Genomic DNA, 25,340 nt, shown 5'->3' with positions numbered 1-25,340 from the left:
TCTTTGTGTGTAGGCACTTTATGAGGTTATATGTGAAACATGATTATTCCTTTTTAGTTCTAACTCTTGACTGGCCTGGTATTCGATTTTCCAGGATTTGGCTAGAATGATAGAAAGAGGGTTTTTCCTTTTTGAGTGTCATAGTGACTGGGTCTACCTGGCCTCCCTCTTCAAGATCATGGACTTGGTTAAGAATCTTCTGGAATGTGGACTGTGCACACAAATGTGTATGAGTGCACAGGATTTTTTTGAAAAATTATAGAGAGTAAGATGAAAAAGTGTCTTGTTATTAATAATTTGTATAAAAAATTTTTAAATTATATTTTTCACTTGTTAAAACTAAGTGTGGAGATTACATGATGATATTAAACATTAACCTTTGTGATTTAATACATATTTAGAAAAAAATTGCTGAGTTTTTGCATTTAATGTTATCTAATGATTGAGAAGTTAATTTTGATATGCAAGAAGATATGTGATGTATGTATGACAAAAAGAAAAGTTGTTTAATCAAAGCAAACAGAGATTAATGGTTTCTGGGAAATTATTGATGGTAGAAAAACATTCATTCCAGAGTTAGAGTTCACAGTGTTCGCTCTAGATTTATTTCAAGTTGATTAAATATTCATGGAAATAGGTAATATGAAGATAAAAATGACAACTTTTGTCTTATTTGATGTTCTTGAATGATTATAGTTTAATGTACAGCTAGATAAAATGGTACTTATTATTTAGCTATTAATATAAAATGGTCAAATTTTAATTTTGTTGTAAATGCAGAATATGATCATTTTATTCCAGTGATCATTCCATTGTATTTAAACTTTGTTTTAAATCGATTTCTCTCATTCAAAACTGAAAATGAAAAATATAAAACCAAAGTTTTTCTTTTTAAAACTAAATTTTTTTTCTTCTTGAACTAATTTACTGATAAATTTTTAGTATCATTTTATTATTGAGTCTAATAAAGAATAGAACTATGGAACAATTTCTTAGGGTGATTGTTCATGGGAAAGATGTTTTTCTTTCTTTTCAGGATGCTACTTGTTATATACTTTTTAGTTTTTTTCTTTTTCTTTTCACCTATTGCCAGCATTAACTAGGATACTGAACATTTTATATTCTGGAGATTTGTTTAGTTTGCTTTCCCCTCCAACTTCTTATAGACCACCGAGATTAATGGGAGAAGGTTTTGTGGTGATGCAGTCAAATGATGTTGACATCTACTACTACATGGATGAGCCAGGTATTGTTGTTGTTGTTGCTGTTTTTTTAAAGTGACCGAGTCTCACTCTGTCACACAGGCTGGAATGCAGTGGCGTAATCATAGTCCATTTTACCCTTGACCTTCCAGGCTCAAGCAATCCTCCTACCTCAGCCTCCTGAGTTGCTAAGATGACAGGAATAATGCCACTGTGCTTGACTAATTTTTAAAGTTTTTATAGAGATGGTATTTTGCTCTATTGCCCAGGCTGATCTCAAATTCCTGACCTCAAGTGATCCTCCTGCCTCATTCTCCCAAAGTGCTGGGATTGTAGGCACGAGCCCATGGTGCCTGGCCTGTTTTTTTTTAAAGTATGTTTCATAGCTACAATTATGTTTGTTCTATGAAATGCTGATAACTAGTAATATTTTAAATCTTCTTGCTTAGGCAACAGGAAATGGTAAATGTAGATATGAGTGAAAATATCTGAAAAATATCTGTGTCATTTCTCAAAACTTGAACATTAGTTTAGTATTGTAGATTAAAAGAGAACATTATTTTTTTCAAATTCAGATTTCATAGATAAACCTCAAAAATTGAGAATGCAGATGATCATGAGTGAAAACCTTTAAAGAATGTAGCAATAGTTAAGGTAGTTCATCTTAGCTTAGAAGCTTACTATATTAGATTCGAGACTTAAAGTTTGAAGATTGAAATCCATCTAGTTAAAATTCTTGACGGGTGGCTTCCATTTTATAAAAGTATCTAAACATTGGATTTTAAGCTCTTTTTTCATACTTCTGCTCTTTTTATACCTTTCAGAGTATAAAAGTATTTAAGGTCAAAGTATTTTGAAAGTAAAACTAAGATGTTATTTGCCCTTTCACCATTTTGACATTTGTGCTAATGGTGCAGAGCAATGGTGGGTAAAATTGTTGTTGCTTTAACACTAAGCAAGGAAGTGGTTCCTAATTATACTAGTAGTCATTGTGTTTTTCAACTGCCACACATTTGTGGTAAAACGAAATGTCAATATCGCATAAAAATTTCCTTGATAAAGCAGTAGAAATTATTTATTTTGTCAAATGTTGACCTTTGAGTAAAGTGTTTTTAATATTTGGTGTGAGAAAATGGGAAGTACACATAAAGTGCTTGTGCTGCATACCAAAATATTCTGGTGTCTTGAGGAAAAGCACTTGTATGATTAAGTCGCAAGCTGCACTAATTGCGTTTTTTTCATGGAGTGCCAGTTTTATTTGAAAGAGTAGTTAGAGACAAACTGTAATTTGAGCTTTCTTGTGAAAAACTTTGGAAAATTTGAGTCTGCTGTTATGAGCTTGACAGCATCCCAATAGTTAACAGCTTTTATGATGAGACCACCAATGATATAGCAAGGGTGATGTTTTTAAATGTTTAATAATGGAATTGGTCAACATTTGGAAAAAATCTACATTGCTCAGTGAACCTGTATTTCCCAAATGACCAGTGCATGATGTTATAAAAGTCATGCATAGATAAATGTATTCGAAGTGCAAGATAGACCAGTAGATTTTAACATAACAGGGTATGAAAAGTTTAGTGATATGGCTTCAGATTCCACATTGCAATTAACCTTTAAGAAATTTCCATTTGTTGAATTTTGGGGTACCATCAAAGAAGAGTATTAAAAATTGCCTGAAAAAGCTATTAAAATACTCCTCCCTTTTCTATCTACATATCTTTATGAGACCAGATCTTTTCCAGATCCTTCAGTAACAGATTGAATGCCGAAACAGCTATGATAATCCACCTGTTTCTATTAAGCTAGACATTAGAGACTTGCCAAAAAAAAACCCCTCTAATACTTCTCACTAAATTATTTGGTTTTAGAAAATATAGTTATTCCTCATTAAAAATGAGATTAAAATTTCATTTAATTTTTATATTTATATTACATGTTATATTTAATTACATTAAATATGTCAACATGAGTTTATTTTTAAAATATTTTAAAAAATTGCTGACTTTTAATTTTGAACATAGTAGTTCTTGATAGACATAATACAATATGAGAACAACCTCTTTTAGGTTCTCAATAAATTTTGAGTGTAAAGGTTTCCTGAGACCAAAAATGTTGGAACTGCTGATGTAAGGAAACTTTTTAATGGCCATTTTAAATAACTGCCTTTATATTGTATGTTCTGGAATACAGGACTTGTTCCAGAAGAAACAGAAGAAAATATTGAAGGAGAAATGAGCAGTGAAGATTGCAAACTACAAGACTTGCCTCCATGTTGGGGACTGGATATAGTTTGTGGTAAAGGAACAGATTTTAATTATGGACCATGGGCCGATAGGCAGAGGTACTTGAGTATATTATATTTCTAATAAGTCTTTTAGATATATTGAGATGCATATAATTTGAAATAAAATCTAGCTTAAAATTTTTATAAACTGTTTTATTACAGCAGAAGAAGATATCACTAAACATTTTGATCCAAATAATAACTTGCTTGTGGTTTTTCCACAAGCAAGTTCATTCCAAAAGTGGAGCTGATTGATTGGAAAGATGGTGAATGAAGAGTGTATTTGTTGGTTCATTTGTTTTTTCTTTTGGATTTAATCCACAATGATTTCTTTATTGATCCCCTACTATATGCCACATATTGTTGGGACTATGGGAATTCAGAAATAAAAGACATATGTCTTCCAGTTTTAGTGGGGAAGAAAGAACCAAAAGACTCATATTAGGTGCTATAATAAAGGTAAGTAAAGGGTCTTGATGAAGAACTTAGAAAAGTACTCTACTAGTTCGCTAGGGCTGCCTTAATAAAGCATCACAGATAATGTGGCTTAAGCAACAGAAATGTATTTTCTCACAATTCTAGAGTCTAAGAAGTCCTCCAACAAGATGGTGGCATGGTTGGTTCCTTCTGAGGGCTGTGAGGGAAGGATGTGTTCCAGGCCTGTCTCCTTGGCTTGTAGATTGCTGTTGTTTTCCAGTGTCTTCATGTGGTCTTTCCCTTGTGTACCTCTGTGTCCAGATCATACTGTCCAGTCATATTGGATTAGGACAGCATACCCTAATGACCTCATTTTAACTAAATTACCGTTATGAAGACCCCATCTCCAAATATAGTCACATTCTGAGGTACTGGGGGTTAGGACTTCAGCATATGAATTTTAGGGGTTAGGACTTCAACAAATGAATTTTTAGGTTACTTGGTATTCCTAGTATATAGTATATAATTTATATTAAAGATTAGGGGAGAGAAGAATTGGGGAAGGCTTTTGGTTGAGGTAACATGTAAATTAAGTTTTGAAAGATAATTGAGAGTTAGCCAGGGAAAGAAGAGGAGGGTGAATCATTGAGGCAAAGGAAGCGTTTTATAAATGCATGAGGATAGTGGAGAATTGTCCTGTAGTTATGGTCTATAGTGGTTAAGAAGTATGGATTTTATAATGTCATTTTATTTTAAAGTAGTTTTAATTTTTAATATATTGTGAACATTTTTCTACTTCTTGAAGAATTTTAAACAAAGAAGGGAATATTTACCATTAAGTATGAGGGAGCATCTAAGTTTTTATGTACAAAATTAGACATTCCTTAAAATTAGTTTAGTTTTTCTATTCATGAACTAGTGTTTTTGAATAGAGAAATACAAGCCAAGTCATTCACTTGAGCAGATATTGCAGGACCATTGATAATTAGTGAACGAGTACTGATACTAACTTGATGTATTGACTTTTTAAATGCTTTTTAAAAAAGTGCTATCTAGCTAGCATTATTAGAATTATTATATGTTTTGTCAAGTAGTATATTCTATTAATCTTGGTATCTGTAGTATGTAGGAATATCTGCCTCATTAAGTAGCTAACAATTATATGGTAAATGAATAAGCTCGTTATTTGAAAATTCTTGCATTATGCTAAAACAATACTTCATTAAATTCTGCATTAGGTCATTTGTTAAACTTAAAAGTAAATAGAGCATAAAATTTCAGGTTAGAAAGAAAATGCTTTTCACATTATTGAATTTAAATTTTCCTCTAATGGTAAAATTTTTCCTGTAAGTCATGTTATATTTGACATGCAGGAGTTGAAAATGAGAGATTTTACGTTTCATTAAGTAATAGAGCTACATCTGTTTATATTCAGAAATCTCAAGAAAAGTTTATTTTGTTTGGTTGGCGGAACAGTTATATATTGTTTGAGAAGAAAAAATGAAAATAATGCTTTAACATAGGGCCATGAAGTAGTTTTGCATTTTTTAGCACTTAAATAAAGTGTGATTCTTCTTAAACTGTGTTTAATTTCATTGTGTATTTTTCATAAGTTTTAGGGTATATTTACACAAAAACCCAAACTAAAGTGCAATCGAGAAATGACAATGAAGATAGAAATTTGCTTTAACCACTCCTTTCAGTAGATTTTTCCACTACCGGGAGAGAAGAGCAATGCATTTCTAATCTGGACTTTAAAAAACCACTCAGGTTTATTTAAAAAGAAAAAAAAATGTATTTTTCACATGTATTTAATTCACTAATGTGAGCAATATTTGTCTCCTCAATTACATGTTCAAAAGGTATTATGCAACCGTTTCCTCTTCTCCTTCTCTGTATTTGAGTTTCTGCACAAATATGAACTGTAATCAGCGATGAATAGTAAGGTCAGTTTTCTTAGTAGCCATCTATTAACATAAGACATACAGGAAGAAACCTCAGCTGTTTTGCTATTAGATAATTCTCTCAGCATTGTAAGGAGTTATTGACTTTTAAAATAGCATGGTTTTAGCCTAGAGATTTTATAATCATAAGATGATTTTAGTTTCTAGATTTTGATGTCAGTTCTACTATCTTTACATGATTGTCTGAATATTTAAGATATTACTCAGTTTTTACTTCATGTTTTCTTTTTATGAATTTTCATGACAGAGTTGAAATACAAACTCTTTTAAAATGAAACTTAATCTTCAGATGATGATTATAATAATACAAACCTTCCTAACATTGTCTGGCCTTTTTTTTTTTTTTTTTTTTTATTGCTTTCACTTAAAGTGCTTTCATTAGTATTTTCTGACTTGATCCTTATAACCCAATGAGATTCATAGGACAGATGTAATGAACTCATTTTACTTGTGTGAAAATGGAGATGAAGAGAAGTTCAGTGATTTGGGTAAGATAGTGAAGCTAAAGCATGAAGTGCTGAGGTTCAAACCAGCCCTTCAGGTCTACTGCCTTTCTCATTATGTCCTGCTATCTACCCACTTTGTAGTCAATGATCGTCTGATGGATTCTCTATCCTTAATATTCTTAACTTTCTATATTTATGTATCTTACTCAAAACATTTGCAGAACTTTATTTTTCTTTCATATATTTTAACGATAGCAAGTTATAGTCTATGAGACTTATTGTACAGATTTTGTCTGGTTCATCTAATATTTCCCAGTCTTATTTATTCTAGGTAGCATTTTCTGTCACTGCTGACTCATCCCTTCCTGTTTTAAAGCCATAGACTGGCACCTTCTTTGAATGTATGAGTAACATTACACAATACTAATGTTAGCTCATGTAGAAGACTCTGAATTGAAAATTTCTTGAGCTCTTTCGTCTTTGTCAAATGATAAGGGGAGGCAAAAACATTAGCACTTTAGCCTCCAAATACCTATTTACCTTTTAGAAATCTGTTGCTCTTTAGCCTTTTAATTATATAATATTGATTTAAAGTGATTATGAAATTAATAGAAATAGCCACGTCTTCCATGTGCCATGCACTGCTAAGTCTTTTCCATGTATCTTACCATTTAAACCTCCGAACCTTTCTATGAGACAAGATATATTACCTCCTATGTTACAGAAGAGGAAGCAGCTCAAATTTTCTGGGGAAGATTGAGTAACTTGTCCAGGTTGGAATAATGATTTTAATTAAGCTATCCTCTGTCAGTTCTTTGTTTGCCATTTGGGCAATTTATATACTTGTAGAGAGTCTTTAATTTGTTACAGTACACTTGAATAGTGCAAATTTTCTCTTATATCTCATTTGATAATCGTGTATCTATTGAGTAATCAAAGCTCATTGATCTCTGGAAGTGTTAAATATTGCAGAAGACAGTCTAATTGTTAAATGTGATAGCAATGATAATAAATTAGAATATTGATTTTGGTCCTTTATCAGAGGTAATTTTGTTTGAATAACATGTCATTATTCTTTCTACCTCCTTATGTAGAGATTGTTTATGGAAGTTTTTCTTTCCACCTGATTATCAAGTCCTGAAAGTTTCTGAAATTGCACAGCCTGGGAGACCAAGACAGATCCTTGCTTTTGAATTACGAATGAATATTATTGCAGATGCTACAATTGATTTGCTGTTTACCAAAAATAGGGTAATTATTATAATACTATAGTAGAAAATAGTATTTAAAATTTTAACATTATTTTTCAGAGTTTTTTCCTGGTGACTAGTCCCATACTTGGATTAGCTTATATGAGCTGTTTTCCCTTCAAATAATTGTATGTATTTTACTTTCATCATAATTTTATTAAATGTCAAATAATGGGAAGAAATTAATAGTAATAGACTTTCATGCTATATTCTGGCTCATTTTCTCCTTTGTATCTGGCTAAATTGTTTAGTGTATTTTTGGTAAAAATTTGAACTTTTGTTCTTAGGAACTTTTAATACTTGTTTAACATATCAATAATTTCTTCTGTGGTAATAACTGAAAAGTAAAGATGGGAGAATAATTCTAATTAATGTTTTATATGAATTAATTTTTTCTTTTGGTAGGAAACAAATGCTGTACATGTAAATGTAGGAGCTGGCTCATATTTAGAAATTAATATTCCAATGACAGTTGAAGAAAATGGTAAGCTGCAACTGTTACTTTTCTTTTTTAAATAGAGAAATAATTACAAATAATAAAGTTTGTTAATCATTTTAGACTAACATTAATAAGGTTTTCTCAGTTTTTTATTACATTTTGATGTGCCTATAGTCATTCAAGGGAAATATTATGTAATTGAGCATTTAGAGAGAAGGGAAACATTTTCTAATCAAGTTCAGTCTTATAACTGTATGCTTTTATTATAACCTATACATTTCTTTTGTAGGACTGAGCATAATTTACTTAATGCATAGTTTTCCAGTTAGACTGTTGCACTATGAGAGCAGGTGCTGTTTTTTTCCTTTAGTGTATTCTCAGGGCTGAACCCTGTACCTGACATTCGGGCAGTAATTGATTGTATGACTACAAGGCTTGGTTTTAGGTTATATTATTAGTAGATTTTGTCAGGGAGTAAGCTGGGTACTTCGAGTGGCATAACTTTAATAAATCAGAACATTTCACGTTAAAAATATTGAAAGAGTGCCCTCACAACTTTAGTTTCATCTGAGTTTAGATGATCTAAGTTCATCATGCACTTGAAATATGGGCACTGACACAGTTAATAACATGAATAAGTACTTTTTGTTAAATTTATCAAATTGTTATAACTTCATTTTGCCTTCTTATTTCCATTTTCTTATTACATTTGTAATTGAGAGCAGTTAAGATGAAATTCTGCTTTATTTTCTTTCTTGAGAGTAAAGAGTAGCAACTTACCCACATTTAAAATCAATCATCATTAGTGTTTCTGTTTCTAAGTATAATTCATTTTTGTGTCATTCTTAGCTCTTGTTTCTTGGTTCTGTCACTTATTTTCGTGTTGTAAGAGGAAAGCAGGCGGAGGGTTGACTACGTTCATTAGTTTTACTTTATGTAAAGTGGTAGCATTCAGGCCTGCCTGCTTAGATAATCAATTGAAAAAGTGACTGTGAATGGCACAGTGTATATTTTTCCCATAACTTTGAGGCTATGTTAGTGAATAACTAACCCTTATCTAGTATTAAAAAAGCAATCTTACTAAGGTTTGAAGGAGATGCTTGAGATTCTCTAGGAGTGCTAATTCAGAGTGTGCAGTTGGAGAGAAGCATCTTTTAGAAAAGCCTTACTTACAGGTGTATGATGGGGTGTAAAGGCAGTTGAGAGTTGTACACAATTGATAATGTGCTTCTACCTTTTCACAACTGATGATACACATAGGAAATTGTATTTTTACTGTTTTGTGCAGTATTATACAAAATACTGGTACACTGGAGTAAAGGAATCACCTGAGGACTGAGGAGTCAATATCTTGAGCATATCTATTATAAATCTGTGGCAAGTACCACAGCATACTTGTTGTGGAAGTCGAGTTAAGGGTCTAAGGAAAGCCCAGTCAGGTTTTGGATATAGAGGTTATGTGGCTTTTAAGACGACTGGCAAAGGGAAAATGGACTTAGGTGTGTCAGGCAAGAACAATATATAACAAATAAATTTAAAACTTTTTAGAGATTCAGGTATTAAAAAAAGAAAGAAAAAAAGCACAGAGCAGAATGCAGGATGCATGTGGAATTAGCTGTATAATAGTGACCACAGAAGTTGTGTTCATAGGAAGAAATTTCTTTAAGAAAGGAAATATAATACTCTAAACCATTCAGCTTTTGTTGAGAATGGGCTATATTGCTGAGAAACTGTCATTACATGAGGGGAATAGCTGTTATTTAGTAACTGTCATTATATAAGGAGTAGTTGAAAATGATGAAAATATGTACCCTTGAGTCAATGGAAGAAAAAAGGAGTTGTGTTCTGTAACTAAAAACTGCTGTTTAAAGAATAGACTTGTAGTTTTGCAAACTACAAAGGAAAGCAAAATCAGAATAGATATATGAAGTTGGAACTTTGTTCCTTTAGAGTAGCCCATATGAGAAGGATCACCTATTAAGTTAGCAAGCTCCCTGTCACTGAGGTGTGTTTAGTGACTAACTACCATTTTTCAAGGATTCCTTCTTTGGGTGGTGGTAGGAGTTGGTTCCAGTCCAAAGATGTTTCATTTTGTAATTGTTTTCCTGGTTCTTAATCTTTATGTTTTTATTGTTAGGTTACACTCCTGCTATTAAAGGACAACTCTTACATGTGGATGCCACTACCAGCATGCAATATCGGACCCTTTTAGAAGCAGAAATGTTAGCAGTGAGTCTGTAGTACATGATGATATGCATACTTATATGAAAAACAATTGATTTTAATTTTCTTGTATAAAGTTTAATTAACCAGGAAATCATCAGATGGTCCATCTTCTAGTTCAAGAACAGCTAGATGCTCTTGACTCTGTCCTAGGGAAGAGGAGTAGATTAGTGCTATGGACTCCTGTTGACATCTCTTTGTTGCTCTGCTTCTAGTATGAGGGAGGTGAATAAAAGGCAACGATATATATGTTTTTGGCCTGAAAAATATGCGAAGTTGTTAGAATATTGTTTTTAAAGTACATTATGTGGCTGGACTAAATCTATTCTAAGTTCTAAGTAAGATAATTCTTTAATATATGTTTTCTAGCCCCACTGGATTTCTTTTTCAGGGCTTAAATAATGTAATTTATTGTGCCTTTTACTTGATAAAAGGTAAAAGGAAGAAAATCTTGTTGATACCCTGGATTGTTTCATATCAGAAAGAGAAACAATATGTAAATGCCCATGATTAAAATTGCTGATTGGGGACTCATTTATCAAGCAGATTTTTATTATTATTACTATCAGGGACAACAACACTAACAAAAGCCACTATGTAAAATGGTTAATATTCAGAGATTCTTTCATATAAGATGGTGCCATAAGGTTCTTAATTACTTGTCTTAAACATTTTACATATGACATATGTAAATTATGAGAAAAATTCTGCAATTAACAGGAATATGTAAAATACCATAAATGTATCTTAAACTGGCATATTCAGTATTTTAATGAATTCTTCATCTATTGCTGATAAATAGTGCTGTGTGACAATGCTTTCCTAGGTAGGCAGCTTTTGCCTTTGCAGAAATGCCAAACTGGGCAGGGTACAGTGACTCATACCTGTAATCCCAGCACTTTGGGAGGCTGAGGCAGGTGGATCACTTGAGTACAGGAGTTGGAGACCAGCCTGGCCAATATGGCAAAACCCTGCCTCTACTAAAAATACAAAAATTAGCCAGGTGTGATGGCATGCATGCCTGTAATTCCAGCTACTTGGGAGGCTGAGGCACAAGAATTGCTTGAACCCAGGAGGTGGAGGTTGCAGTGAGGCGAGATTGTGCCACTGCACTCCAGCTTGGGCAATAGAGTGAGACTCTGTCTCAAAAAAAAAAAAAAAAAAAAAAAAAAGAAAGAAATGCCAAGCTGCAGAAATACTGATATTACTTCCTCTGACAGTAAGCATCGCACTCTATTTTCCTTCACACTGAACCTGTCACTTAACAGATGAGGCTTAAGAAGACATTAAGAATGTCGGTTGTTACCCTATTGGTTTATCTGGAGTGCAGTATCAACACTGTGGCCTGATTTGTTGTTTTGAAGGTTTTTTGACCACATCTTGGCTTAATATTTCAAGGAGCTAGATGTAGCCATGGATATTGGCCACAGCAATATTAAAGTCTCAAAGGGACCTTCTGTTCAGCTCAGTAGGAAAATAAGTTTTAGTTACTCACTAGTGTGTGTGACTTCATTTCTAATGCTGTTTACACAGTGTCACATTTTAAGCTCTAATACTTTTACCTAACATTTGTTTTGCAGTTCCACATCAATGCCAGCTACCCCCGAATATGGAACATGCCGCAGACATGGCAGTGTGAATTGGAGGTTTATAAAGCCACCTACCACTTCATCTTTGCACAGAAAAACTTCTTTACAGGTAATTTTCTAATAGATATAAATACAGTGAGATTTATCACAGTGAACTTGCTTACATTTGATAAGTTTTACTTTTAAATTACATAGGGAATGATGACATGATTCATATTTTCTTACTTTAACGTTTCCTTTTGGGCTGAAAATACCAAAGAGAGAATTTAAATACAGACATTTTGCATTCTTTTCTAACCTAAACAAGGAAAATATAAACCCCAAATTGAGCTTAGAAGGAAATGAAAGAACTTAATTTAGGCTGGGGCTTTGTATCAGTCTAGTTAGGGGGTAGGATGGGGATGATGAATCAATTTCTCTGTCTTCCCAAATTAGGCATCAGCATGGCTTCATTATTTTGTTTTAATAATTATAATACACAACAGTATACGCAAATAGCTAAATGTTATTTTTATACTTGGAGCCCTTATTTAATCTTTTCTGTTGGCATGGATAATTGAGTTGGTGCTATCACTAGTTGGAAGAAACATTCCTTCATTTCTTGCAGAATATTTTGATAGCTGTGCATATTTTGTGACTATAAGAACACATAGTGTTGGTCTATGAATAGCATAAATATTACTGCATTAAAATAAGGGGCATTTATTGAGTCTTCTTCTAAAAAGTTTAGCCCCATAGAGTTAGTCTGATTTGCCAGGGTCAGTGGCTATTCCACAGAAACCTAATCTTTGCTTGACTGCTTGCTACATTTATCCATCCATCCATCCATCCATCCATCCATCCATCCATCCATCCATTTGTGCAACAGTCGTTTTATACAAGCATCTAGTCGATGCTGGGTACTATTAGATATTTGGAGGTGTACTGGTGTTTAAGGTATACATAGGTAGTCCTCTCCTGACAATACTACTGTATAATGTTGTGTAAATGACTTCACTGTTTAAGCTTCAGATTCCTTGTTTGTGAAATAAGGATAACAATTTCTACCCTAATTTTGCTATTACTAAAGTTTTGACCTTTTAAAATGCCTCTTTCTGCAATATGTTCAATCATAAGTCTTTTATATTTCTTTTCTGGTTTGACTGGGAGCCTTGGGGACTAGATAGACTGCTTCTGCTTTCCTGGAGTTACATACTTCTCCAAGGCTTGAACCAGTGTCCCATTAGTAGGAATTTTGACAGAGTCCCTGGCAAGTTAAGCTTTTGCTAGTGAAGCAGAGCATTGGATGAGCACTTCTCAGTTCAAATTTATGAAAAAAATTGCAGCTAAAACCTATGGTGTGTATTATGTGTCTGACTTTGTCCTAAGCAGTTTGCACATATTAAATTATTGAATCCTCACAATAACTCTCAGGGATCAATATTATTATTATTTTCCGTACTTTATAGATGAGGAAAATGAGTTATAGAGAGGTAAAACATTATGTCCAGGGTCACACTTGGTTGAGCTCAAATTCTAACTCAAGTAGTCTGGCTCAAGAATCTGTTATATTACTTATCTCTTTGACTAGCTTTTTCCTTCTCACTTAAGATTTGTATTTTTTAACTTTACTAATCTTTTAAAATAGATACCTATCATCAAGTATTTACTCCTTCACCTTACTTTTCTTCCAGACATTTCCCATCTTTAGACTCTTGCAGTGCTAAGAATAGCTGCAGTAGAAGTATAAATTCTTCATGATTTAAAAATATTATTTTGTAGTAGCACTTTCATTTACACTATTGTATTAGTTACACTGAAACAGCTAAGTACATATTTCCTAAATTGGAACTGATTTTCCTTAAATTATTTTCTTTCTCTAACTCTAATTTTTATGCTTTCTCTATTGAAATTCACTCTTTTGGTTATTTATTTTTTTATAAAGTTTATTTGGAGAAATTTTTAAAAACATAGATACAAAAGTAAACATAATCACCATTTTACAGATTTAACAACTGTTAACAGTTGATCATATTACTTCTATTGTTTTTAAAAGATATAGCATAACAAATAACTGTAGAGTCCTTTTTAAACTTATTCTCTAAAAAGGATGACTACCAGAGAATAATATTAGTTTAGTATTAGAGTGAACCTACTTGGTCATAGTGTTTGGATTGCTTTCCCTATTGTTGGAATTCTATAGAAAAGAAATTATCTGTCTGATGTGAGGGAATGCCTAATATTCCTCAACAGCCACTTATTAGTACCACTTATTCTCATACCACTTATTAGTAAGATAAAATTGTTCTTAAGAGATTTCAATGTGGGACAAAGATAGCTTTATGATAAATATAATATAGAGCCTCAGAAATGAAAGCTATAAAACAAAAGCAGAAACTGAAGCCTCTTCTGGGAATAATGAAAATAACTTAGATTTACTCTGATAAGGAGGAGAAGAAAATAATATATTGGCATTGCAAAGCTCTAATACCAGTTGATTGATGTTTTATAGGGTGTTTGCCTGACAACTTGATGATAAAATGAGTTGTTGGTGGGTTTTTTTCAGAGTAACGTTTAGCTTGCCGTAACTTTTTAATTCATTGCACAAATGAGTAAGGCAGTCATCAGGAAAGTGCTTCCTTTATCTAATCAGATTATTTGATAAGACCATCTGGTAATGAGAAACAGATTTTGATTTAATAACAATGCATATTATAAAGTTGTTGAGGCTCCTAATAAAAATAGTTTGTCACCATAATTTTTAATATTTATCAGTAAAGATGTTACAGAAACTGGTAGGTAAACTATATTAAAAAATGATACGCTGAAATTTTAAATTAGTTATTAAAGAAAAAACTAACAAGATTTGTTAGACTAATAGCTGTAACGTTTCACATGAGTTATTAAAGAAGAAAAGATTTGTTAAAATAGAATTTGGCTAATAACTTTATAAAATTATACTAGTTTCTTGAAATAAGTAGTAAACTGAATTTGTTTAGTTCAATTTTTGTTTATTTCACTAGCAATCGTATCTCAATCTTTCGACTAATAGAAGTATAAAGTAGATAAAATGCAACCAATATACATTGTAAGTCTCATACATGAATAATGATTCAAAACAAACATTAAACATCATCTCTGCCCTCACTTATGGGCATTTCTTGTTTTGTATTATTTGTCTCAAGTACATTGGTATGTGTACTAGACATAGACAAATGAAACAATACCAGACATTATGTATATTGAGTGCAAGTGTGAAATGCAAGTGTGAAATGTGAAGCTGACAAATGCATGTAAGACCTGAATACAGAGGAAACCACTGTCATCTGAAGGTAATCGGAGAAAGTAAGGAAAGACATTAAGGTCTGAAATGGTGTTTTTAAATGAATTCAGTAGTATTAACTAAGATCTGATAGTATTTTGCCATTTACAAAGCATGTTCACTTGTATTATCTTCACATAGCTCTAAAATAGGATAGCTGTTATCCCTGAGTTAACAATGAAGAACTTGAGGCATAGAAATGTTGAATGACTTGGTCAAACTTACGAGGCTAGGAAGTAGAAGACATTTAAGAACAATTTTCAGACTGAAGACCCTTTGCCTTCTCTATAGTATTATGCTGGCAATAAAGATGGTTAGTTTTTCCTTAGCAGAGAGGATATGAAAGATAGTATTTAGTTTGACCAAAAACGCTGAACTGTGAATGTTATGAGTGAGAAAGGTGAGAAAATCAGCTTGATGAATGATGAATATATATTGTAGAGTTGGTTATATCCAGAGATGATTTTTGGGCAACTCCCAAGTGTTAGATGCTGTGCTAAAGACTAAAGTTAGAAAGTAGGAATAGAGTCAGCCTAGTTTGGTAGGGTGGCACTTAGAAGTAAAAGATTTGAGGTAAGCATAAAGTATGTAAACTGTGATGAATCACTGTGATTGTTAAATAAAAATATATTTAAAGTAAATTTGATAAGTTGAATTTTCTGTTCTCTATTAATGGAACAGGTTAATAGCCATATGCCTTTTATTGTTGGTATAGTAAAACTCTGTATCTCATTAATATTAATTTGTAATTGTCATTTGACATTAAGTGTATTATTCTGCCATTTTAGTAAGACAAGAGTTTCTAATACATTTGTGCTACCTTCTGTATGTGGTAGCTAAAATTTAAATGGGTTTATATCATATTATATAAGATAAATTTACTCTGAGTTCATTATTGAATCTTTTTTCTGTTTAAATATCACCTTTAAAATACAAAGAAAACTACTTTAAATATTTCACAGTTTTACCTATAATTTTCCTTAGGATATCTTTAATAATAAATGCTACCATTTGTGGAGTGCTTACCCTGTGCCAGTTACTTTGTTAAAACTTCACATAAATCATCTGAATTCTCATCATAAGTCTGTGAGGTTGTTCTGATTTTATAGAGGAGAAAACTGACAATATTTAAGTCACTTTTTTCAAGATTACATAGCTGGTAAAATGATAAAGCCAGAATTTAAACCCAAGACTATCTAGTGTCAAAGTCTGTGCTATAATAATACTATTTCCAATTGTTTCCCTCTCTCTCTCTCTCTCTCTCTCTCTCTCTCTCTCACACACACACACACACACGTTCTAATTTTATATACATGGCACTGTGTTGTGTATTGTGAGTACACAAAGATGAGTTTGACACCTCTAGGAGGAGCCTTTTATTGAAAGACATTGCTGGGAGTGTACAATGCATGTAAAACATTCTGGAGGCCAGAAGATAAAGTTGTGCAAACTGGTATGGTAGATGGTAGATCAGTGCTAATGTCTTTAAAGAGCCTTTATTTATTGGGATTAAAAAAAATTACAGTACCAAAGGGTAAACAGACTAAGTATATGAACACAATTTTAATGAGGCCAGCATCATCTTGATACCAAAGCCTGGCAAAGATACAACAAAAAAAGAGAATTTTAGACCATTATCCCTGATGAACATCGATGCAAAAATCCTCAATAAAATACTGGCAAACCGAATCCACAGCACATCAAAAAGCTTATCCACCACGAGCAAGTCGGCTTCATCCCTGGGATGCAAGACTGGTTCAACATATGCAAATCAATAAATGTAATCCAGCATATAAACAGAACCAAAGACAAAAAACACATGATTATCTCAATATTTGCAGAAAAGGCCTTTGACAAAATTCAACAGCGCTTCATGCTAAAAACTGTCAATAAATTAGGTATTGATAGGACACATCTCAAAATAGTAAGAGCTATTTATGACAAACCCACAGCCAATATCATACTGAATGGGCAAAAACTGGAAGCATTCCCTTTGAAAATTGGCACAAGACAGGGATGCCCTCTCTCACCACTCCTGTTTAACATAGTGTTGGAAGTTCTGGCCAGGGCATTCAGGCAGGAGAAAGAAATAAAGGGTATTTAATTAGGAAAAGAGGAAGTCAAACTGTCCGTGTTTGCAGATGACATGATTGTATATTTAGAAAACCGCATCATCTCAACCCAAAGTCTCCTTAAGCTGATAAGCAACTTCCGCAGTCTCAGGATACAAAAATCAATGTGCAAAAATCACAAGCATTCCTATACACCAGTAACACGCAAACAGAGAGCCAAATCATGAGTGAACTCCCATTCACAATTGCTTCAAAGAGAATAAAATACCTAGGAATCCAACTTACAAGGGATGTGAAGGAGCTCTTCAAGGAGGACTACAAACCACTACTCAACGAAATAAAAGAGGACACAAACAAATGGAAGAACATTCCATGTTCATGGATAGGAAGAATCAATATAGTGAAAATGGCCATACTGCCCAAGGTAATTTATAGATTCAGTGCCATCCCCATCAAGCTACCAATGACTTTCTTCACAGAATTGGAAGAAAACTACTTGAAAGTTCATATGGAACCAAAAAAGAGCCTGCATTGCCAAGGCAATCTTAAGCCAAAAGAACAAAGCTGGAGGCATCACACTACCTGACTTCAAACTGTACTACGAGGCTACAGTAACCAAAACAGCATGGTACTGGTACCAAAACAGAGATATAGACCACTGGAACAGAACAGAGCCCTCAGAAATAATACCACACATCTGCAACCATCTGATCTTTGACAAACCTGACAAAAACAAGAAATGGGGAAACGATTCCCTGTTTAGTAAATGGTGCTGGGAAAACTAGCTAGCCATATGTAGAAAGCTGAAACTGGATCCCTTCCTTACATCTTTTACAAAAATTAATTCAAGATGGATTAAAGACTTAAATATTAGACCTAAAACCATAAAAACCCTAGAAGAAAACCTAGGCAATAGCATTCGGGACATAGGCATGGGCAAGGACTTCATGTCTAAAACACCAAAAGCAATGGCAACAAAAACCAAAATTGACAAATGGGATCTAATTAAACTAAAGAGCTTCTGCACATCAAAAGAAACTACTATCAGAGTGAACAGGCAACCTGCAGAATGGGAGAAAAATTTTGTAATCTACCCATCTGACAAAGGGCTGATATCCAGAATCTACAAAGAACTTAAACACATTTACAAGAAAGAAACAACCCCATCAAAAAGTGGGCGAAGGATATTAACAAACAGTTCTCTAAAGAAGACATTTATGCACCCAACAGACACAAGAAAAAATGCTCATCATCCCTGACCATCAGAGAAATGCAAATCAAAACCACAATGAGATACCATCTCACACCAGTTAGAATGGCAATCACTAAAAGTTAGGAAACAACAGGTGCTGGAGAGGATGTGGAGAAACAGGAACACTTTTACACTGTTAGTGGAACTGTAAACTAGTTCAACCATTGTGGAAGACAGTGTGGTGATTCCTCAAGGATCTAGAACTAGAAATACCATTTGACCTAGCCATTCCTTTACTGGGTATATACCCAAAGGATTGTAAGTCATGCTGCTATAAAGACACATGCACACGTGTGTTTATTGTGGCACTTTTCACGATAGCAAAGACTTGGAACCAACCCAAATGCCCATCAATGATAGACTGGATAAAGAAAATGTGGCACATATACACCATGGAATACTGTGCAGCCATAAAAAAGGATGAGTTCATGTCCTTTGTAGGGACATTGGTGAAGTTGGAAACCATCATTCTCAGCAAACTATCACAAGGACAGAAAACCAAACCCTGCATGTTCTCGCTCATAGGTGGGAACTGAACAATGAGAACACTTGGCCACAGGAAGGGGAACATCACACACTGGGGCCTGTGGTGGGGTGGGGCCAAGGGGGAGGGATAGCATTAGGAGATGTATCTAATGTAAATGACGAGTTAATGGGTGCAGCACACCAACGTGGCACGTGTATACATATGTAACAAGCCTCCACGTTGTGCACATGTACCCTAGAACTTAAAGTATAATAATAATAATAAAAGCAGTTTAAACATACAGTGAAATGGCAATGAACAAATATGAATGTAATTCTAAGAAAGTCAAGTCTATGTTTTCTTCACCCATTGTAGTCCTAGAGTCTAGAACAGAGCCTGACACACAGGAGACACTCAGTAGATATTTGTTTAATGAATAAAACAACATGAAAAAATGTTCAGCCATGCTTGTAGTTAAGAAGCTCAGTGAAAGCAAGATACCATTTTTCAGTTATTAAATGTCAAGTAAAACAAAACAAAAAACAGATAGATGATAGAAAGAGATAGAATGCAGGAGAAAGTTCAGTGAAATAGGTAGTCAAGCATACATTTCCGGTAGGAGTGTAAATGGACTCACTTCTCTTCTAATGCAATATATAGTAGTCTCGAAAAATATTCTTAAATTTTGACCCAGCAATTCCACTTCTAGAATCTTTACTGACAAGCAATCCTGAATATGTAAAATATTTTTTACAAAAATATATAGTACATGGTAATATATGTAACACAAAAATTTGGAAAGAGTACAAATATCCAACTATAAAAAATGGTTAAGTAGGTCCTGACAAATCTTATTAATGAGCTATTATGCAAAATTTATGTAAACCTGTGAAATAACACAGAATAATATTTGAGTTCAGTGAAAGAAGCAACACATAAAAAATGTTCTTATAGGATAGTGTCAGTCTGTGTAGAAAAATAACTGGAAGAAAATGTATCCGCAATGTTGGCTATTTGGGTAGTGGAATATCAGGTGATTTTTTTTTTTTTTAATTTTCTGAAATTCCTTAAAAATAGATATATTAATATATAAAATTTCTCTTATTTGGAACTATGACTGGTAAGTAAACATCTGTTCACTGTCAAATTATTTAAATACATCCTAATCACCTTTTAAATATTTCAATCAAAAGAAAAATTCATTTTTGACTGGTGTTAGAAAATCTGTGTTTTTCTTTTCTGAGTTTCAACTAAATTTACAATTTCTATTCACTACCCCAATAATTTTAGATTTAATTCAAGACTGGTCTAGTGATAGTCCTCCAGACATTTTTTCATTTGTTCCATATACGTGGAATTTTAAGATCATGTTTCATCAGTTTGAAATGATTTGGGCCGCTAATCAACACAATTGGATCGACTGTTCCACTAAACAACAGGAAAATGGTAAGACATTTAAAAAATTAGGTTAAGTATTTCTCTCATTAAGGAAAATACCAACTAAGAAAATTAGTATTGATTTGATAGTTTTAACAGATACTAGAAGTTGTTTCTCCCCATTATCTTTGTGAGACTCTCAGAGGACTGTTTCAGAGTTTGTATTGAACTAAAACTTAATTTTGTTTAGTTGTGCATTTTAGACAGTTTTATAATTGAAATTTTATGGACATTAACAGTAAATTTACTTTTTCTTCTTATTTTTCTTTCTTTTTTTTTTGTAGTGTATCTGGCAGCCTGTGGAGAAACACTAAACATTGATTTTTCTTTGCCTTTTACGGACTTTGTTCCAGCTACGTGTAATACCAAGTTCTCTTTAAGAGTATGTATAGTTGAATGCATTATTATTCCACAAGGTGTATTAGTTAGTTTGATTTCCCAAAGCTTATCTTTACTCCCTCTACCCAGTCCATTGCCACTTCAAGGTATTTTAGCTTTCCTCCAATGTCTACTACCTTTAGTGTCAGAGTTCCTGCTGTTTTCTTTTTGTAGTTAACTGCACCTAAGAAATTGGGCAATTAAAAATATCTTAAGTTGACTATTTTCTTAGAGTTCATTTCTGATATCTGTGGCTAATCTATATGTTAGCCTTTCTAGCTCTAATGTTTACTAATTCATATGAACTAATTTTATATTTCCCTTTATTTGATTCTTAATTGTAAACACGAATTCAAGCAGTAACCACAATACCTTTCTTCCTTTTATCTGGATGCCTGTACTTCTAAGCTCAAAATTTTATGGAACATATAATTTTTTGGTATGGGCAACCAGTAGTACTTGTAGTATTAATAGTGGTTATACTGGTAAAATTAGCAACATACTAGAAACAGCTAACATCTGTTAAACATTTTCTGTGTACTACATAGACACTATTCCATGTGCTTTATGTAGTAACTCATTTAATTCTCAGAACAACCCCCTTGAGATTATTATTACCTGCATTTATACATTAGGAAAGTGAAGAACAGAGCTTTTGTAACTCATCATATACCTAGTGAGGTATTGGGCAATATAGCTTAGGGCTCCATTCTTTTAACCACTCTACCTTGCTGCCTGTTAAGAAACTAGTCATCAAGATGAACAAAGAATAGAAGACCTATAAGGAAAAAAGTAAAGCCAAGTGAAGATCCATTGATTTGCCAGTTCTGAATTATTGAAAGCCAGTTGAGGAAACAAGACTTACTAGAATCAAATGAGATAATACTATTTTAAAAATTAATAAAAATATAGAACATAGTACACCTGAGCTTATAAAAGTTTTTTTTAAAAGCTAAACTTCATAAAAAAAAAATCTGTGATTACCCATGGAAGACATTCTTTTCACTGTTTGGAAACTATACTGTTTCTTTCCCTGATTATTTTATTGTTTTTCAATACAAATTTAGTTTTAGTCAATGTAAAATCTTATTCCTTATTTACCTGACTGTTGAATGTAAAATCTGCCATTTCAAATTTGTTTATCTCACTTGTGTAATCCCAGCACTTTGGGAGCCTGAGGCAAGATGGTTGCTTGAGGCCAGGAGTTTGAGACTAGCCTTGGCAACACAGCAAGACCCTGTCTCTACAAAAAATAAAAAAATAAAAAAATAGCACATTCCTCTCATCTTAGCTACTTGGGAGGATCACTTGAGTGCAGGAGTTCAAGGCTTTACTCCAGCGTCAGTGAAAGAGTGAGACCATTAAAACAAAAAATAATAATACAATAAAATAAAAATAAATAAAATTTATTTTCTTTCAAACTTATTTTGAAAATTGTTGTAGACAGTTTTGCCTATATTAACCAACATATTTATGCACTAATGTTATTACTTTGGCTTATTATAATTATTTTTTAGGGAGAAGATGTTGATCTTCATTTGTTTCTACCAGATTGCCACCCTAGTAAATATTCTTTATTTATGCTGGTAAGAAATTGCCACCCAAATAAGATGATTCATGATACTGGTATTCCTGCTGAGTGTCAAAGTGGTCAGAAAACAGTTAAACCAAAATGGCGCAACGTTACTCAGGAAAAGTGAGTACATAAAATTAGTGACACAGGCCAGGCACAGTGGCTCACGCCTGTAATCCCAGCACTTTGGGAGGCCGAGGTGGGTGGATCACCTGAGGTCAGGAGTTCAAGACCAACCTGGCCAACATGGTGAAACCTTGTCTCTACTAAATATACAAAAATTAGCTTGGCATCATGGTGTGTGCCTGTAGTTCTAGCTACCTGGGAGGCTGAGGTAGGGGAATCGCTTGAACCCGGGAGGCGGAGGTTGCAGTGAGCTAAGATTGTACCACTGCCCTCCAGCTTGGGCAACAGAAAGAGACCCCATCTCAAAAAATAAATTAATTAGTAAAACAAAATAAAATTAGTGACAAGTATTTTCTGCTTATATGTGGAGAAATTCTTCTTCTTTCAAAAAATAATAATAAAATTTGATTATCTGCAACTGATATCTGTACAATTAAAGGAATAAGTATCTGACTAGAAACTGTCTGTTTTACTCTTCAAAGGGCTGGTTGGGTTGAATGCTGGACTGTCCCAAGTGTCATGCTTACAATTGATTATACATGGCATCCAATTTATCCACAAAAAGCAGATGAACAGCTAAAACAATCATGTAAGTGTTTTTATATAATTTGTGCTTTTATACAGCTGCTATTATGATTGGTAGTCATGAAAAATAAAAAGCAAATAAATTGAAACACATCTATTCTTGTGACATAGTATAAATATAATCTTTTAAATATTTTAGATTAATTATATCTACTTTTTGAGCATTTACTATGTATCAAATAGTGAGCCAAGCAATTTTCTGGCTTCTATTATCTCATTTAATCCTTGTAACAACTCTGTGAGACAGATATTACCATTATTTTTATCTTAAAGTTGAGGAAATATGCTCAGAGAAGGTAAGTAATATTCTCAAAGTCTGCCAAGCTAGAAGCAGTAGAGCCTGAATGTGAAACAAGGTTTGTGTGAATCTGCATATTTAAGTGCATGATTTTGTGTAACGTTAGTTTCTTTAATGCATTTTGACAGTTCTCATATAGTTTATAGTGTCCTGAAGGTAATTTGCCTTATTACCTGGGTCCAAAAAAGAATTAGAGCCAAATGATGATGTTTTCTTTGTATTTTTCCAGTGAGTTAAGTTTCAAAGGATAGTTTTCATAATTGTTTCATAGTGTCTTGATAATTTCACACTGTATTTAAATAGCTATTTATATGAAAAAATTTTGTAGTTTAGTGCCCAAGAATAGTTAAGGTCTCGATGTGACCCAAATTTATATTGCAGGGACTCAATAAGAATGTTGTTTATGTTAACAGCAAGTTTTCATTGATTTTCTGCAGGCTGATTTATGTATTTCTCTCATATTTCAATATTTATTCTTTACTTTCTTAATTATTGCTCTTTTAGGTCTGTTTTCATTATATGTACATAATGTAAGGATTAGTTGATGTCATGTTTGCAAAGTAAAAGTTTTAGTGAATATTTCCTTGAAGATCTTCCAAGAGGTCTTTTGTCCCCCACTCCCCAAACATTAATCTTTTTTTCCCTTAATTTACTACAGTATCAGAAATGGAAGAGACAATGCTATCCGTATTAAGACCATCCCAGAAGGCATCAGACAGAGTTGTTTCTTCTCCCTCTACTTCTTCACGCCCACCTATTGATCCCTCAGAACTTCCACCTGATAAACTTCATGTAGAAATGGAACTTTCTCCAGATTCTCAAATAACTCTCTATGGACCTCTACTAAATGCCTTTTTGTGTATAAAGGTACGATTCTTAAAAACAACTTACATACTTTTAAATATAGACAAAGCAGTTAAAATTTAATTGAAAATTGAGACCATTTGAAATAGCCAGTTGGATTATTTAAAGTGTTGAGGATATACCAGATATGTTGACTGGACTTAGGGTGCTAGATTCAATTACAAAATTATTTATTAAAAATAGTACTCCTCAGTTCAGCATTCTTTTGTGCATTTTCTATGTTCTAGGAATGGTGCTAGTTGCTATAGATAAAGATGACATAGCATCTGTTCTCAGGGGTGTAAGCTAGAGGGATAGCTAGGATAGACAGATATATGGACAAATTTTAACACATTGTAAGTCATGTAGCAATAGAAGTACTACATATATCTGAGAATAATTGGTAATGGAAAACACTACTTCAAGTGAGTCCATTAAAAATAAGTGACAACGTTTTATGATAAATAATGAATAAATATTTGTTTGGTGCTTTATTAAAAAACTGAAGCAAATATATGAAAATGCTTGTTTCAGAGTATATCAAACTTAGGTTCTAAATAAATGTGCACTAATTTTTAGAACAAAGAACAAATCGTGTTGACTCATTTTGGTATATTTTTTTCCACTGAAATTGTGTGATTGCCCAGTATGACAGCACTTTAAAGTTGATCTCTGTAGAATGATTATGAAGAGAGGCTATTTTTGGATAAATATTTGAGGAGTTCATCAGTTTTCTGGAGATCACTCTTATTTTGATATTCAAATCATATGTTTTAAATGCCCCCAACAAATTATCAACAATTCTTGTTGATTTAATCTTTATGGTAACTACTATAATCCTTCCTGATCCTCACTTACCACCTTTGCCTGTGATTAGAGGAGTTATCCACATCACTTTCAACAACTTAAGAAATTTTGCTTTTTTTTTTTTTTTTTTTTTTTGAGGCGGAGTCTCGCTCTGTCGCCCAGGCTGGAGGGCAGTGATGCAATCTCGGCTCACCAAAAGCTCTGCTTCCCGGGTTCACGCCATTCTCCTGCCTCAGCCTCCTGAGTAGCTGGGACTACAGGCGCCTGCCACTGCGCCCGGCTAATTTTTTGTATTTTTAGTAGAGACGGAGTTTCACCATGGTCTTGATCTCCTGACCTTATGATCCGCCCGCCTCGGCCTCCCAAAGTGCTGTGATTACCACCG

At 33.3% G+C, this 25,340-nt stretch overlaps 1 protein-coding gene across 8 annotated transcripts in view; it reads left to right on the top strand.

Annotated features, from left to right (window-relative positions):
* BLTP1 (bridge-like lipid transfer protein family member 1) overlaps window positions 1–25,340 on the top strand; it is a 211,409-nt gene that overhangs the window by 35,766 nt on the left and 150,303 nt on the right. For all 8 annotated transcript variants that reach the window (XM_050792618.1, XM_050792619.1, XM_050792620.1 and 5 more), the window contains exons 10-20: window positions 1,167–1,246; window positions 3,396–3,546; window positions 7,411–7,567; window positions 7,972–8,050; window positions 10,143–10,234; window positions 11,809–11,926; window positions 20,199–20,354; window positions 20,630–20,727; window positions 22,241–22,419; window positions 22,905–23,011; window positions 23,964–24,172. In XM_050792618.1, the coding sequence (XP_050648575.1) occupies window positions 1,167–1,246; window positions 3,396–3,546; window positions 7,411–7,567; window positions 7,972–8,050; window positions 10,143–10,234; window positions 11,809–11,926; window positions 20,199–20,354; window positions 20,630–20,727; window positions 22,241–22,419; window positions 22,905–23,011; window positions 23,964–24,172 (1,426 nt within the window). The remainder of the gene's footprint in view (window positions 1–1,166; window positions 1,247–3,395; window positions 3,547–7,410; window positions 7,568–7,971; window positions 8,051–10,142; window positions 10,235–11,808; window positions 11,927–20,198; window positions 20,355–20,629; window positions 20,728–22,240; window positions 22,420–22,904; window positions 23,012–23,963; window positions 24,173–25,340) is intronic.

Source organism: Macaca thibetana, chromosome 5 (genome assembly GCF_024542745.1).
Source record: "Macaca thibetana thibetana isolate TM-01 chromosome 5, ASM2454274v1, whole genome shotgun sequence".
Classification (NCBI taxonomy): Eukaryota; Metazoa; Chordata; class Mammalia; order Primates; family Cercopithecidae; genus Macaca; species Macaca thibetana.
This window is presented reverse-complemented; position numbering and strand designations above follow the sequence as displayed.